This window comes from Notamacropus eugenii, chromosome 1 (genome assembly GCF_028372415.1).
Source record: "Notamacropus eugenii isolate mMacEug1 chromosome 1, mMacEug1.pri_v2, whole genome shotgun sequence".
Classification (NCBI taxonomy): Eukaryota; Metazoa; Chordata; class Mammalia; order Diprotodontia; family Macropodidae; genus Notamacropus; species Notamacropus eugenii.
Window position 1 is genome coordinate 279,393,054 of NC_092872.1, and position 16,252 is coordinate 279,409,305.

The 16,252-nt window shown below is 41.0% G+C and overlaps 1 protein-coding gene across 1 annotated transcript in view; it reads left to right on the forward strand.

The window, feature by feature from the left end:
- PTEN (phosphatase and tensin homolog) overlaps nt 1-8,510 on the forward strand; it is a 76,941-nt gene extending 68,431 nt beyond the window's left edge. Inside the window, exons 7-9 of the mRNA XM_072628950.1 lie at nt 3,113-3,279; nt 5,138-5,365; nt 8,039-8,510. Of these exons, the coding sequence (XP_072485051.1) occupies nt 3,113-3,279; nt 5,138-5,365; nt 8,039-8,224 (581 nt within the window). The 3' untranslated portion in view covers nt 8,225-8,510. The remainder of the gene's footprint in view (nt 1-3,112; nt 3,280-5,137; nt 5,366-8,038) is intronic.
- Nucleotides 8,511-16,252: the final 7,742 nt, after the last annotated feature.

Here is a 16,252-nt window from a genome sequence, read left to right on the forward strand (position 1 = left end):
AAAGGTTTTACAATTTAGACTCAATATGCTGATCCAACACTTTGCTCTCTTTTTCTCTGTCACTTTCCTTGTAACCACTGCTTTTTTACTTGGATTTCTTCAGTAATCTCTTTAGATCTCCATTGTTTAGTCATTTGGTTTTGGGGGATGGGTAATTGCTCTCATCATCCCCTCTAAGTGTTCACTTTTATGTCAGGACTCCCTCTTCTGATCACAGCCTGAGGTCTCCTGTCTCCCCCTCTACCTTGCAACCCCATACCCTATTCTTTATCCTCACCATGACCCTCTGTTCCTCTTCCCTCAGTTCTTGCCCAGCTCTCGCCTTTGTGCTGGCCACCTCTTGGTGGGCCATTCCAGCGCCACACTCTTTTCTCTCGAGTCCCATGGGCCCCTTATCAAGAGCTCTCGTCAAACTTGCCCTGCCAAGTCTCAGCCTTGGATACTCCCCCAGTCTGCTGCCACTCGTGCTGAATGGATGCATGTTTGGTAATCCCAGGCAGGCCTTCCCTGGAACAGGGCAGCCTTTTGACAGCTTCTTGATTCCGCTCACCCCATTGGCGCCTCTAGACCTTTTCATCTCTCCTCCTGCGGCCCCCACACCGCCCCCCCCTCAGTCACTTCTCTCCTGCCACCCTCTCAGCCAATCCCCTTGCCTCATGTTTCGCTGAAGAAATTAATGCCGTTTTGCCAAAAGTTCCCACTTCTATCTTCATCTCACCTCACCTGTCTTACAGAAAGAGGGGCCCTTCTCCTTGCGAAGGCCAAACGTCTACTAGCACACATTTTCTGTCCCATGTCTTCTGGCAGATGACCTTCCCTGCTTCCATCCTCAGTAGCCCCTCCCTTGAACCATGCACTCTTGCTAGCTGGGGCTTCTTATCTCTTCTCCCCAGGCCCTCTCCAGTTGATGCCTCCACTTCCCTTCCTCTCCCTCTGGATTCTGACTTCATTCAAATAACTGCTCTCAGGTTAGCAGTGATCTGAAGCACTGAATCCAATGGCCCTTTCTCATTCTTAATCATTTTTGCCCTCTCTGCAGCCCTGGGCATTGTAGATCACTCTCTTCCCCTGGACACTCTCTTCTCTCTAGATTTTCAGGCCCCTCAACCTTTCCTGGCTCTCTTCCTCCCTCCCTGACCACCCTGTCTCAGTCTCCTTTGCTGAATCCTCCTCCAGATCATTCCCTCTAACTGAATGTATCTTTCAGGGTTCTGTCCTGGGCCCTCTGCTCTTCTCCCTCTATATCATTTCACTTGGTGATTTATCACCTTCTACAGATTCACTTATTTCTATGATGATGATTCTCAGATCACCATATCCAATCCTAACCTATTTTTAATCAGTTTGAAGAATTTATTGATTCTGAAATCTTCCAATGTTGTTTGACTTTGACATTGTTATGGTCCTGCTTTGCCTACATTAGTTCATATGAGTCTGTGTTTATTTGAATTCTTCATATTCGTAATTTCTTACAGTTTAGTAGTATTCCACTAAATTCATATACTACTTTTTATTCATTCATTCCTCAGTTGATGGGCACTGACTTTCTTTCCACTCTTTATTGTTTCAAAATGAATCAGTTTTCCCTGAATCCTGTTTTTAGGGCCTTGAATTCTTTTGAAAACTGTTTAAGGGGAAAAAAACGGTTATTTAAAACAGGGCCAAACCAATAGGAACTAGTCACTTTACCAGCTTGGATTTCAGCAAAGAAAGAAGGCATTTCTGTCTCTGTATGTTTGTTTCTCTCTATGTCTTCTTTGTTTTCTTAAATGGTGAACTTCCCTCCCAGAAATAATCTGGTTTGAAATGCTTCTGTCATGAGAGTAGCTATATACATTTGTCATTTTTTCCAAATTTATTTTTTAGAGAAACTTTCTGTTTGTCTAATAACAGGCAGTTTCTCTTTGTTGACAGTATAGATTTAAATTCTAGAATAGGAAGAAGATAGCATTTAAGCAAGTTCAGCATACTCAAAGGAGAAATTATATTAAGAAGTTACATACTTTGATACAGTTTATATTTTCTTTTTAATTATGTATTCACATTCACCTGTTGTTATATGCATGTGAGTATAAGAGATGCCTTAAAAAAACCTATAAAACTCTTGTACTTGGGAATTAAAATAACATAAAGAGTGATGGTGTGCTGAGACACTGGATTTTGCTAGAGAGGATCTTAAGACAGGAGAAAATAGGTTGCAACTGCAGCAGATTTTAACAAAATATTTTTAGCAAGTTTTACTCTTTGGTGGTTTATTGTTAACTTTTTCTCCCCTTTTTTTCTCTGCTTACTGCCTCCTCCCTTCTTGTTTTCCCTTGGGTTCTGACTTTATATACCTTATAAGAATATAGTATTAGAGCTAATGTGAAATGTGGCTAATATTTTGGAAAATGCTTATATGGAGTCAGCTAGGTGGTTCAGTGGATAGAGCATCAGCCCTGGAGTCAGAAGGATGGGAGTTCAAATCTGGCCTCACACACTTAACTAGCTGTGTGACCCTGAGCAAGTCAATTAACCTCGATTGCCACCAAAAAAAGAAAAAGCTTATATGTTTATACTTTTAGAACATTTCCGATTTCATATCTTTATTCTATAGCAGTTCGTCATTGTGTTCATTGTTATTTTTTTCAGCCATTCAGAAAACTTATTTGTAACCTTTTGCTGTTGTTATAGACTAAACAGTCTTAATCACTATGGTGCCTTTCATCTTAAAAAACTTTATTTTGTGGGAAGGAAAATGTGTGAAGAAGACTGAGGCCCTGCAAGGTCAAGTGAAAGAACCAGGGTTTCAGTGGCAGCACTTGAATTGGGATCCATGGCTTTTGCTTGGTGAAATTAAATCTTCTAGAGTATTGAGAACATTTTGGAGATTTTTAGAAACATCGAATCTATAGATTGTTTTTAGTAGAGTGAACATTAATTAAATCAAAGCATTCAAATATCCTATATATCCACAAAGGTGGAAGATTACCAGCTGCTTTTCAAAAGGTCTGCATTGATCAGCGCGTTGGAAAAGCTCGTCTCCTGGTTCGTCTCAGTTGGGCTGGGCGGTCTGGGTCCCATGGTGTGTGTTTAGCGGGTCTGTAACGAGTCTGACTGTTTGCCCACACAGATCCTCAGTTCGTGGTCTGCCAGCTGAAGGTGAAGATCTACACATCCCCGTCAGGGCCCACGCGGCGGGAAGACAAGCACATGTACTTTGAGTTCCCCCAGCCTCTGCCGGTGTGTGGCGACATTAAAGTGGAATTCTTCCATAAGCAGAACAAGATGCTCAAGAAGGTTTGCACTTTGCTTTTATTGGGGGAAATGGTCCCAGGGAGGAGGGACTGGAGCAAAGAGATGCCTCATTTTTCTTCAGTGCTGGGTCACAACTCTAAATGAAGTTAGGCTAAGGGATGTAAGTAATGAATTACCTGCTTCTGACATTTTCTCTTTTTGAAGGAAAAGTCTTTGGGGATTGAGGCATTTGACTTTATCTCCTGCTCCCCAACAATTGCTTGAGGTCTGTTAGCTGTAGAGGAAGGTGTGGTGAGCAGGAGAAGAGTCAGGAAGGGTGAGACTGGATGTGTAAAACATTCTGGTTTAGGAAGGGAGATGTTTCTGACCTTTGTCCAGCTGTCTCACTAGCATCAAGAGCATTGCATGGACTCCCATTTAGAACCTTGGTATATTAAGTGAGTCTTTTAAAATCTAGACCTTGCTCAAGAATGGCTAATGTCAGTGATTCTGCAAGATTTTTTTTTTTTAATTACTGTTTGGGTGTTTTCATAGATGGCAGCATTGAAGTTGTTACACCTCATGATGGAGAGAGCTTAGTTCATATTAATCCTTAACTTATTTAGAACTGTCCCCTTGTAAGAGCAAAAGGTGAAATTTTGCTTATTTCAACCCACATTCTTGAGGAATCATAGAAGTTGATGGAGAACTTAATTCCAACAGCTAGAAATTTTAGATGAACAGAGGAGATATTTTGGATGGTTGGTGTCCTTGGGACATGTTACAGAGTCCTGAGGTAAAAACATCAGTACGGTTGGCAAGGGACTATCCATTAAAGAAGCTTCATAAGGTTCCCAAAGGGCGTTCTCCGAGAACTTGATTAACACCATTCTTCCCCCATTCCTCATTAAAGATGTAAGTAGAAGTTAAACTGCATCCTGCTTTTCTTTAGGAAATGTTTCTTCTTGAGAGTCCAGGAAGCTTTTCTAGGAAATACGCCTACGCCAAAGATTACTGAGGGCCTTTAACAACGCTTGGGAAGGTTTGGGAAGGAGGGCCTCCGGGCCCCTGTAGGAGTGGGAAGGATTACATGATATCAGCACTTCTAAATATTGACCATTAAAGACTGACTCACATATTTGCATCCCATCTCTTTGTGCACACTTTTGTACTTTGCTGCATAAAGTGGGCACATGATTTTCGTTGGGATTAGTCTTCCCTGCTTGTTGCTTGGGTTTGGTTGTGACGGGATAGCAGCTTAGAGGAGTGCTTTGCCTTTGGTTAGTAGAAAGGCCAGCTAGACATCCTGAAAATCTGTAAGAATTATTGGCTTGTTCTCTTATCAAGGGTTAAGGCTGTAGTCATCAACTATATGACATTCATAGGTAGAGTGACTCAAGCCACCATTTTCTGAAAACTGGTGGTGTTGTTGGGCTAGGAGGGTCTGCAGAGGGGAGTCTGATGAGGACAAAAAGATGGGAGCGCTTAAAAAAGTAAGGCAGCAGAGGTTCCACAGCAAATAGAAGGAACCCTGAGGGAGAATCATCCTGGGAGTCAGAAATGAGAGCCGTTGCCTTTCAGGTTGGGCTTCCTGTCCAAGGCTGTCATGGAACATCCACCTTATGGTGGCTGCTTGGGGCCATCCCATTTTGGCATCATCTCAGAAAGGAGAAAGGGGACTTGATATTTTAAACCAAAATAAGTTACTGCAAATCCTAATTCTTGACATGAAAATGGCTGAGGGGTGAAGATGTGTTACCATATATGGGTTCTAAGACATTAGTGTTTTAACCTTTGTCCTAATCCTATATATTATATGGGGAGTCATCTGTGCTCTGGTGTCAGAGTTGGGGTGTGTGAGACGTTTTCTTTTTACATCAGTTAATGGTAAACAAGCTCATAAATTGTTTTTGTTTTTTAGGACAAAATGTTTCACTTTTGGGTAAATACATTCTTCATACCAGGACCAGAGGAAAATTCAGACAAAGTAGAAAATGGAAGTCTTTGTGGTGATCAAGAGATTGATAGTATTTGCAGTGCCGAGCGATCAGATAATGACAAGGAATATCTCGTACTCACATTATCCAAAAATGATCTTGACAAAGCGAATAAAGACAAGGCCAACAGATACTTTTCTCCAAACTTTAAGGTCAGTAAGTCCTTGGGGAGGTTTTCATGTTAAAAATTAGACATGAAACAAGGAATTGCTTCAGTTCCTTTTAGATTAAGGTATGTGAAATTATCCAAAAATAACGTATATTAAGTTCTTGAGGAATTTCTTAAGATGCAACATAAACCTGTTAATTACCAACGAATTCAATTTTAGTTATGTAAGCATTAATTAAGCCCCTATCTAATGTGCTTGTGTTCTGTATTTGATTAGAAGTAGCCTGTGTGGTCCAGAGGTGAGAGATGTACATTTTGATTAAGAACTCAGAGTTGGAAATCTGATTTATCCATTGATGCCTGTGTGACTTCAGCAAGTGACTTAACCTCTCCACACTTCACTTCCCCCTTCTGTAAAACAAGCAGATTAGATTAGATGACCTCACTTCTCTTCTAGCCTAAATCTGTGTTTCTGGGTATAATTGATCAAGTCAGTATCTTGTTAATGAGCTGCATCATTTGAATAAGTAGAGGCATGCAAAGAAAAGTGTTCCCTAAACATCATTTTTGTTATCTAAGGGTTTTTGCAACTATTGTGTCCATGGGGGAGGAAGGAGAGATGAACATTTCACAGGCTTGTTACTGTAGCCATAGTAGAGGAGGATCTTCTGGGCCTGAGAGAGACCGAGTTCATTTAATCCTCTCCTCATTGTATAGATGAGATGGGCCCAGGCAGGGCCAGCAACTCCCCCTGTGTCCGCTATGGCATTTGGGCTATAAATAGGGCAACTAGAGTTTGAATCCTAAATCACAATAATTTGTTTGTCACTCCTTGAGTTAGTATTTATTTTCATCTTGATTCCAGGGCTGAATTTTGTTTGTAAATGCAAGAAATGTCCTTGACCATATCATATTTGCCAAGGTTCTGGAGATAGAGCATTGGTCCCTCTTCATCTCTAGAGCTCATTAGAGTATTTCAGTCTGTTTTTTTTCCAAGATGCTGTTGCTGGTCTTGGGGTCCTCGAGATAGAATTGGAGGAGACTGTGAGGTGCCAGAGTCCAGCCCCTGAGCCTGAGGAGGGGAAGGGACCTGCCTCGGGCCACACATGAAGAAAGTGATAAGGCCAGCCTCTAGCCCCAGGCTTTTGACTCAAAATCCAGGGCTCCTTCCATCAACTTCGCTGCAAGAAATGGCTTTGGGACCTTTGGATTTAGATTTCATGTTACCTTAAGATCCCTCCAATTCATATTTTTCTGGGATGAAAGAATTCAGGTCCACATATCATTCTTAAGTTGTAGAAGTCCTTGTGCAACTGGAAATCCTTTTTTCCCAGCTACCGCAGCTCATGAAGCATCTCAATCTGTTAGTGAAGGTCTTTTGGAGTGTTGATACTGAGTGTATCCATGAGACCGAGGGCCCAGGGTGGGATTACTGCAGGGGTGCCACATTCACTACCTCATGCATCGTCTCAGACCTAGCCACTCTGGAGAGGTCTGTTGGGCAGACACTTTGAGGGGACCTGCAGGGGCAAGATGTTTTAGTGAGAAGCATGGGCTGCATCAATAGACAGCACCCATGTAAATGGAAGCTCTTTGGGGGCCTCAGTTTTTACAACTATAAAGGATGAGATCCAGTCCGGAGCGCTGACGTGCCACTTCTGGGTGTGGTCACTCCTTTTGACGGGAGAGGGGGGGGCTTCCCCCCAGGCTATGGCTGCTCCACTTGCCTTTCAGCCTCCTCTTTCTTGTTTCTTGTGTCCTTTCTCATCTTTCTTTTCCTCTACACTCCTTTTCCCTTCTTCTGTTTCTGAGCCTCATATGTCATAAAAGGATGAAGGATGTTTATTGTTAATGAGGCCTTTGTGTCAAGGAAGGTTGACTATCCTGGTCATCCCCCCATAGATTTATAGACTTAGAGCTGAGAGGGACCTTAGAACTTTATAGACAAGAAAACTGAGGCACGACGTTCCTCAGATCCCACAGCTCATCAGGGTCTGGTGCAGGATTTGAATCTGGGTGTTCATGATTTCAGATTCATCACCTAGTCTGCACTACCTGCCTCTCTTAATGTTTCCTTCAGAAGTATCTCCATAACAAAACTCTCCTGACCTCTTTGTTTACTGATACTTGAACACTTTTCCTTAAAGTCTAGCATTCAAATTAAACTCATAATTGTATTGCTTTTCTGTTTTTAAAGAACCTGATTCTACTATTTTTGTTTATTTTCAAATACTATTTCGAGTATGTTATGGGTTAATTTGGCTAATCTGGGAATGTGAGCACCATGTATGTCTATTTTTATGGGCAAGTGCCTTTGAATTCCCACACAGATCATCAGGTTGTGAAGGAACCTTGGGACTGCTGCACATTTGCATATCTCAGGAAATGAACACTTGGTTATCATTCATTGAAATACATTTCAGTACTAATAAGATTGTTAGATTTATGAACTTCTAAAAAAAGAGGGCTTTGCTCTGGAAGGTTGTTTTAATTTCTGGACATCGACCTTCCTGGGTCCTGCTTGATGAAGCCCTTCTCAGAGCTGCTCTCAGCTACCTGGAGTAAGTGATCTCAATCCCTAGTCTGTTATACACTAGTGTAGATGCCTGGTTCCTCTTTTCTAAAACAGGAACCGTCCCAAAGTGCCACCTGACTGGGGGCTGCTCTTATTATAGGTTTTCACTTGGGGGTTTGCTTTTGTGTTTTTGTCCTCTAGGTAAAGCTTTTCTTCACAAAAACTGTAGAAGAACCATCAAACCCAGAGGCCAGCAGTTCCACTTCGGTCACCCCGGATGTTAGTGACAATGAACCTGATCATTATAGATACTCGGACACCACTGACTCTGACCCAGAGAACGAGCCTTTTGATGAAGATCAACACACACAGATCACAAAAGTCTGAATATTTTTTTTATCAAGAGGGAAAAAATATCAGAGACAAACTTGAAGAACCTGAAAAAGGACCTTTTTTTAAATGGCAATAGGACATTGTATCAGCTGACCAGTGATAGGAACAGTGACCTTTCCCTGACCAGTTTTGTCGGGGCCTCTCCACCGGTGGCAGGCTTGTGATGCTCATCCAGTCCCGTGGGAAGGAGGCTGCCTCGTTATCATCTGTATATACCTTTTGTGTTCAAAGGACACTTAAAATTTCAATTAGGAAAAATAAAGATGGCACTTTCCCTTTTTCCAGTTTTATACAAGTGGAGGCAGACCTGGTGTGTGATGCGTAGGGATGTCCCTTTGTGTTCTGTCCCCTCCCGATGTGGCTGCAGAGCTCCCCGAGCTGTCCCGGTTCACAGCCTGCCCCTTTGCACTCACGTGGCGACAGATAGGGCTGCACTTGGTGGCGAGGAGGTTCCCAAGGGTTTGACTCCATTGTCACCTTGCATGGATTGGGGTCAGGGGAGTGGAAAGAATGCTCAGAAAGGAGTCTCTGATGCTGGGCTCTGGACCAGGCACCATCTCCAGCTGTTCTACAGGCACCTTTCCTTAGCATGTTACAGTAATTGATTCTGGACATGGGAAAAATTGGCCGCTCTCACTGCTTGTTGTTTGTGCATTTTATTTTTTTAAGCATATTGGTGCTAGAAAAGGCAGCTAGAAGGAGTGATTCTGTATTAGGGGTACAGGAATGAACCTTCCACAACATCCTAGAGCCCCACAGGTGAGGGGTCTAAGCCGAAGAGGGGGGGGTCTTAGCTAAGAAGAAACACAGCAACAGTGACTTCACCATACAAATGTGGAGACTGGAGAAAAACCTTGACAGTGCACTCTGAAATGTGCTTTCTCGCTTGTCCCCACTACTCCCTGTCCCATGTCATCAAGGCCAGTGCTCAAGGTCAGAGGTTGTTAGTCCACACATCAGCCCCCCTCTTCTCTTCCCCCTCCCCCCATTCTCACTCACTTTTCAGCCCCCAGTTCCCCTCCCTGCTGTGGCTGCTTCACGTGCTGCCTGCACGCTTTGCGTCCTCCTTAAGTAGGAATGTGGTTGTGACGCTGCACCGAAAATTTCCATGGGAGATTCCCCAGTAAGTGAGACGAAGACTCATGATGCATTGATTCAGGCACCTAGCTGTCAGCTCTTCCGCCCTTGGACCGCACACATTCGATCACCATGAGTTTTGCAGTTTTGCACACTTTTTTTAATGTCATTAACTGTTAGGGAATTTTACTTGAAAAATACTTAGCACCTAGAATATTTATATATTAAGAAAGACCATGACACACGGTAAACAGGAAACAAGGAACTTCTCGGCACTGCCCAGCTGTAAGGAGAAGGTGGCTCGTCTCCTCCTGATCAGACAGTGTTTGTTGTAGATTTCTGTGTAAGTTGGCAGTGTTGTATCCTCTATTTGGAGGGCGGGCTTGCGCTTCCCTTTTGAATATGGCCACAGAATGAGCGCTCCCAGACTCCAGGAGATCAGCAGGGAACAACAGGCTATGACAGATGGGAGGATGCTGTTGAGATTTTTTTTTTCCAGAAATTTGGCGTACTTCAAACTATACTTTTATCTTCAGAAAATTCGAATTCCATTTCTTTCTGGTGTAAAATCCCATTTTAATTAACTCATTGGTGCTGACATTATTCATCAGCTATGGTCTGACCTCATTAATGTATTGGATTTAGAATGCATTCGGCCTAGCACAGCAGCATTTGTAGAGTTTGGATGGTGATTTGGTTTGGCAGGATGTCATCTAAAGAATCTTGGTCAATAATGCAACACTATCGATATCTGTTGGTCAGTTTCATTCAGCAGGTTAATGATTAATTTTTACCCTGGCTCTTATGATGTACACGTTTATATATAATGATCTTTATGTACGAAAAATACTGCTTTGGCGCTCACAAGTGACACTGGTGAAACTGACCAGCAGGAGATAGTTGTCCCTAAGATAAACATGTGAAATTTGTCTCCCACCCCTCACAAAAAACAAGTATTGCTGACTAAATTCAATGTTCACGCTTTGAAATACTTTAGTTATTGACACTGTTCGCTCCAGTTTTGGGCTCAAGGCATTACAATTTAATTTGTATTGTTCCAACAGGGCCCGCTGAGGACTGGGTTGGAAGTCATGACATTCTAATGGGCTTTTGCACTCTACTTCCTTTTCCTTTGGAATGTGAAGGTCTGAATGAGGGTTTCAATTCTGAATGTTTCCGCATTTTTGAGAAGCCTTGCTTACATTTTATGGTGTAGTCATTGGAAATGGAAAAATGGCATTATATATATATATTATATATATAAATATATATTATAATACTCTCGTATACTTTATTTCAGTTACCATCCCCATAGAACTTGACAAGAATTACTACGACTGAAAGGTTTTTTGAGTCCTTATGAAAACTTTATTTATGACAGTATTCACAAGTAGCCTGAGATGCATTCTATAGCTCATCTCTTTGAGTTTCTGGACTGTATGCTTCAACTTTCTGGATGTGCAGCAGCTTACATGTCTGAAATTACTTGAAGGCATCCATCCCTTTCCACAAAGCTCCCCGCTGGACCCTGGGCCCTCCCCAGGCACCTGGAGCCCTCCCCTCCACCCCAACCTCCCCCCTACTCTTTTTGCCACCATTCTTGAAGGGCAGTTGAACAGAGAGCATAAAGATGATTTGCTGTGGCGTGGGCTGTAAGCCTCAGTGGAGTTTACAGGCAGCCTCAGATGGTTCAGCTTTAAAAAATTAAATTAGGGTGCAAGGTCCGTGTTTTAGTTCTAGAAAACGTGTGCAATATGTTAACGACGGCTGTGGTTGCCACCAAGTGCCTCGTTCACCTTTAAATACTGTCAGAGGGCGTCCTGCATGCAGGTGGAAGGGGCGGAGCTGGGCCCTTTCCCGGGGCTTCCCAGGGGCCTCTGCTCTGCCCGCTCACATTTCCAGTCTGTTTCCCTATAGAGTATATATCCTAAAAAAGTCCAGTCTGTTCAACAGCCTTACTCGGATCCAGCCTCTTGAGATCCTCCAGTGCTGTCCCTCAGTGGCTCCGTGTGTCATCGGCTGCACTGAGGATACACAACCACCACCATACAATGTGTACAGGATAATTAATGCCTCATACCAATCAGATGTCCCTTTGTTATTGTGTTTGTTAACCCTTTATCTCTTAGTGTTATAAACTCCACTTAAAACTGATTAAAGTCTCATTCTTGTCACTGTGTGGGTGTTTTATTAAATGAGCATTTTGATCTTAAATTGCTAATGTATTGGGTAGTGTGTATTTACAGAAGTATGGTGGGCCTCAGCTAGGGGCAGAGGAATAGAGAAGGAGGCCTTAGCTAGGAGTGCTTTCTGTTTAAGGTAAAGAAAAATTCTAAATATGCCAGCATCCTGGGAAAGATTCTATTACTTCTAAGGGTCATATTAAACCACAGTTTATGTCTGAGTATGTTCCCCCACCCCAATCCTTTGAGGCCATTCAGCCCAAGAATGGATCGATCTCTTCAGTTTTTATTGTAAAAGCAGGAAAGGAAAAAGCTCTTTCTGAGCTCAGACCTTTGACTTGAGTGATCTGTGATTTCTCTGGTGTCCAGCAGAACTCTGTGTCCCAGGATTGTTCTTGGAATGCTCTGAACACACAATTGGAGCTGCCCTGGGTCAGAGATTGCTGGCCCCAGAGCCAGAACCCTCTCCTGGCCTGAGTCTTGCAGAGCCCAAGACACAGGAGAGAGCCATGAAAGCAGAGGAATGCGCAAGGCTTCAGCTTGGGCAGTCCTGTCTTTGTGTGTGCTTGGATCGGACATGCTAGTTTCGAATATTTGTCTGGAGCATGTGGTTTTTGGTTGAAGTAGAAGAACCAGGGTTTGAATCCAGGCTCTGCCCCCTGCGGATTATGTCCAGGGCAAGTCACACCTCTGGGCCTCACTTTATTCTTTTGTAAAATGAACAGTGATGCCTCTTAGGTATGGGAATGTGAGAGGATGAGCTAAGACTGTTTGAACAAGGAACATGGCCTGGTAGTGGTCTGAGGAACCTGTGGAAATGGAAGTATTCTCTTGGGAGAGACACTTGACAAACTGCCAGCTCCTTGTGTGTCACCACCCCCCCTCATCTTGGTGGCACAGAGATGGAAGCACTGGACTTGGACTTGGGAAGGCTTAGGTTCAAATCCTGTCCCAGACACTATTGGGATGACCCTAGGCAAGTAACTTCACCTCTTCCTCTGTATCAGATAATAATAGTACCTACCTCACAGGGTGGTTGTGAAAGCATATGAAGTGCTTCACAGATTTTACCATGAGATGTGGGCTGTGTAATCCTCAAGGGCCATCACTATGCTTTAGGGAACTTAAAAATGATAAGGGTTTTGCAGGTTTCCAAAGCCTTGCAGGAAATGAAAAGGTTTCCAGCTTTAGTTAACTGGAATCATGAAACCATTTCAGGTTTTACATGGAATTTCACCAAAAAGATGGCAATAAGCAATATTCTGGTCAGTTGGGCCATTTTTCTTGAACTAGGTAAGACAAATGTGTTAATTATAACTTGACTAACACCATGTAGTAGCTGGCTTAGGAATAATGCGTAAGTATGAGCAGGGGCTTTTTAAAAAGTTCTTATTAATGTTTTTTACATCACTATAATTTTCCTCAGTATCCCCTCTCTTTTAGCCATCCTGTATATTAATATTTTTTAAAAAAGAAAAAACATTGAAAAAAATCTGAAAATATGTGCAGTGTATCACACCGATCTTCCTGAGTTCAAATCTGGCCTCAGACACTAGCTTGTGTGACCCTGGGCAAGTCACTTAACCCTGTTTGCCTCATCTGTGTAATGAGCTGGAGAAGGAAATGGCAAATCAGTCCAGTATCTTTGCCAAGAAAACCCCAAATGGGGTTACCCGAGTCAGACATGATTGAATGACAGCTATCATCATACTCCTGAACCTCCCATCTCTGTGAAGGGGTAGAGTAGGGGTGTTTATATCTCTTCTGTGGATCCATACTTAGTTTTTGTAATTCTGCAACATTTGATTTTTCTTAGTGGTTTTTTATTGACTTTGTTGTAGTCACACATATTGTTTCTTGGATCTACTTACTTCTCTGCTTTAGTTCACATAGATCTTTATAAATGTGCTTCTTTCTGTGTTCATTATTTATCATCATACCACACTGATTCTGTTATATTCACATACCCTGGTTTGTTTAAACGTTTCCCATTTGATGGACAATCTACTTTGTTTCTAATTTATTGCTATCCCCAAAATGCTGCTATAAATACTTTACTGTATATGAGGACTTCTTATCAATGAATAACCTGTTTGAGTTATAGGTTGTAATGGTGTCTTTAAGTCAAAGAATGTGAACATTTTGGTGACTTTATTTACAAAATGCACTCCTATAACCCTGCTTCAACATGGACTATTCCTATCTTTATGCTCTTTGCCAGTGCACAGAATGGTGTGAAATCTCTGGGTTATTTTGATTTGCATATGTCTTAGGGCAGAGACATGCAGAAATTATACCATTCTCCATTCCCCACCCCACCCCCCAGTCAATTCTTAAGATGCGTAAGGGCCTAAAATGATGTCTGTAATAGAAATCTAGTTAGGTGCTGATCATACAAATAAAATATGTAGATTTGTGATACTACCTTCCTACTTCACAGCCAATAAAAGACTAATACAGTGTTTAATTCATAGTTTTAAAGTTGAGAATGTAAATCCAAATTTTACCATGACTTTTCTATTTTTCCATTAGCCCAGAATTATTTTTATTGAATAGCTAATCAGACTTTTATTGGCCCCTCTCACAAGGGTGTATGTATGGGCTACACATGCGCATGTATTTGGTGGTATTCTTAACACTTTTACAACTGAGGCCAAGGCCTGTGGACAGAATTTTCCTAGCTGTGTGTAGAATGAAGTGACCAAACCTGAGTGTTTAAACAGGACAGCAACGTAATAATAGCAGCTGATCATGAATGGTAGAGACCTCTTGGTTCTTAAGAGTGGCTGGCTTCTGCCTTAAGGATGTTTTCCCATGACCTTTTAATCTTTATATTCATTTTTGCAGGCTTATTGTAGTTTTTCAGATTAGTTGTGCAACTAATGAGAAATTTGATGATTTGGTTATTTGGTTATTTAAGGAAATCTTGCTGTGTTTTGAGTTTTTTACACTTTAAATGGGCTAATTATGGGCAGCTGGTAAATATTTTTTGCTGTGCTCTTAGGATGACAGCTAGCACCAGAAACCACATATTTAAAATGAAGCTTTATGGTTCTACATATAATTTTTCAGTTTTGTGTAATAATTTTAAAAAATAATTTGTACTTTTGAATTTTTAACAGCTATAGGGAGGAAATATAAAGTTTTTTTAAACAAAAAAATTAAACTTTCAGCCAGTGAATATTTAAAGTTGTAGATTAACAATTCATTTTGGTCTTTTTCTTCACAGATTGGAAAAAAATAAAAGCTCAACTTTTCTACTTTTTTAGAAACCCTAATAATTGTTCAACATACAATGATTTTGTTTACAGGAAAAATTTTTTTTTGCCTGTAACTTCAAAAGAAATCAGTGTAAGCTAGATTATCACTCTAATAGGTTAGAAGGACAAAGTATCTTAAGTGGAAAGGAAACATATTTGGTAATAAGTATTTTCTTTATGTGTAAATGTACTTTATAAATAATTACAAGTGGATATTACAGTTTTGCTTTGGAATAAAAATTTTCACCCTGATACCAGTCAACACAATTTGGATCTTTAGAGGTATTCTTAAATTCTAGTCTTTCTAGTATTTAAGTGGCCTCTTCTATTTCAATTTAAAGCTTCATTAGCAAACATTTCTTGAATGAATTACTTTCCTCCAGCCCTGAAATTTCGTACACTTTTCATTACGGTAAAGGTGATACCTGAATGCTCCTGTCGTGGCCAGCTTTTCCATGATTAAGGATTAGAGTGCTTCCTCAGGTCATGGAATCAGGAATACTAGCGATGAAATGAGGTTTTAAAAAATTTAAGCAGATGATATAGACAAGAGTTTTAAGTGATTTATTGTAACCAGTTTGTGTTACTTCAGAAGTTTTATGTTGCTGTTCATATGTATCAGTATCTTTGAGCTTTGGTAGATTTCCCTGATAATGTTGGTTCAGAATTTATACTTTTGTTTAAAGTTTAAAAATGATATGTATTCATTCTGTGCTGCTTGTCATGGACATTATTTATTTGCTACTATGGAATTCTTTTTGGTGAGGATATTTTGGCTCCGCTTTCCATAGGAGATTAAAATTTCTAGACCCTTTTATTTTTCTGTTAATCAGTGACTGCCTGAATTGGGTTATTTTTCTTCCCCCTTTTTTTTTTTTTTTAAACAGCCTCGCCAAAGAGCATGCAGTGAAATTATAGAAACAGATTTAGGGTGATCTTGAAATGCGTTAGCTATTAAACTTAAGAATTCAGCTGCTTTAGCTGTTATAATTTCATAGATCAAGGATTATAGATATAGATCTAAAAGGAAAGCCTGAGATCATTCATTCCATCTCCTTTAATTTATACCTGAGGAAATGGAAGCCTTTCAGGGGTAAGTGACTGAACCAGGGCGGCATTTGTAAGGAGCAAAGCCAGGACTTGAACATGAGTGTTTGAACTCCCAGTTTGATACTCTGTATTGCATCATCCTCAGGTAAACTTGACCTTTTTAACAAAAACTTCTAAGAATGAAAAGTAAAGCTACTCCAACCTAGTTGACCTATGAACTACCGATCATAGATGCTGTAGACACTTGAGGTAGTTTTAGATGGCTCTTATCTAAAGTTGTCATTGAATTTACACATTAAATGCATTTTTAGAATTGAGTAAAGCCAAAATTTGATTTTTAAAATGTGTATTTAATCTCATTTTCCCAATGATGAGTAAAAAATATGTCCCCATGAAGACCCCCCCCCCCCAAGACCTTCAAAATGGAACAAATGTGTTAAAATTATGCATTA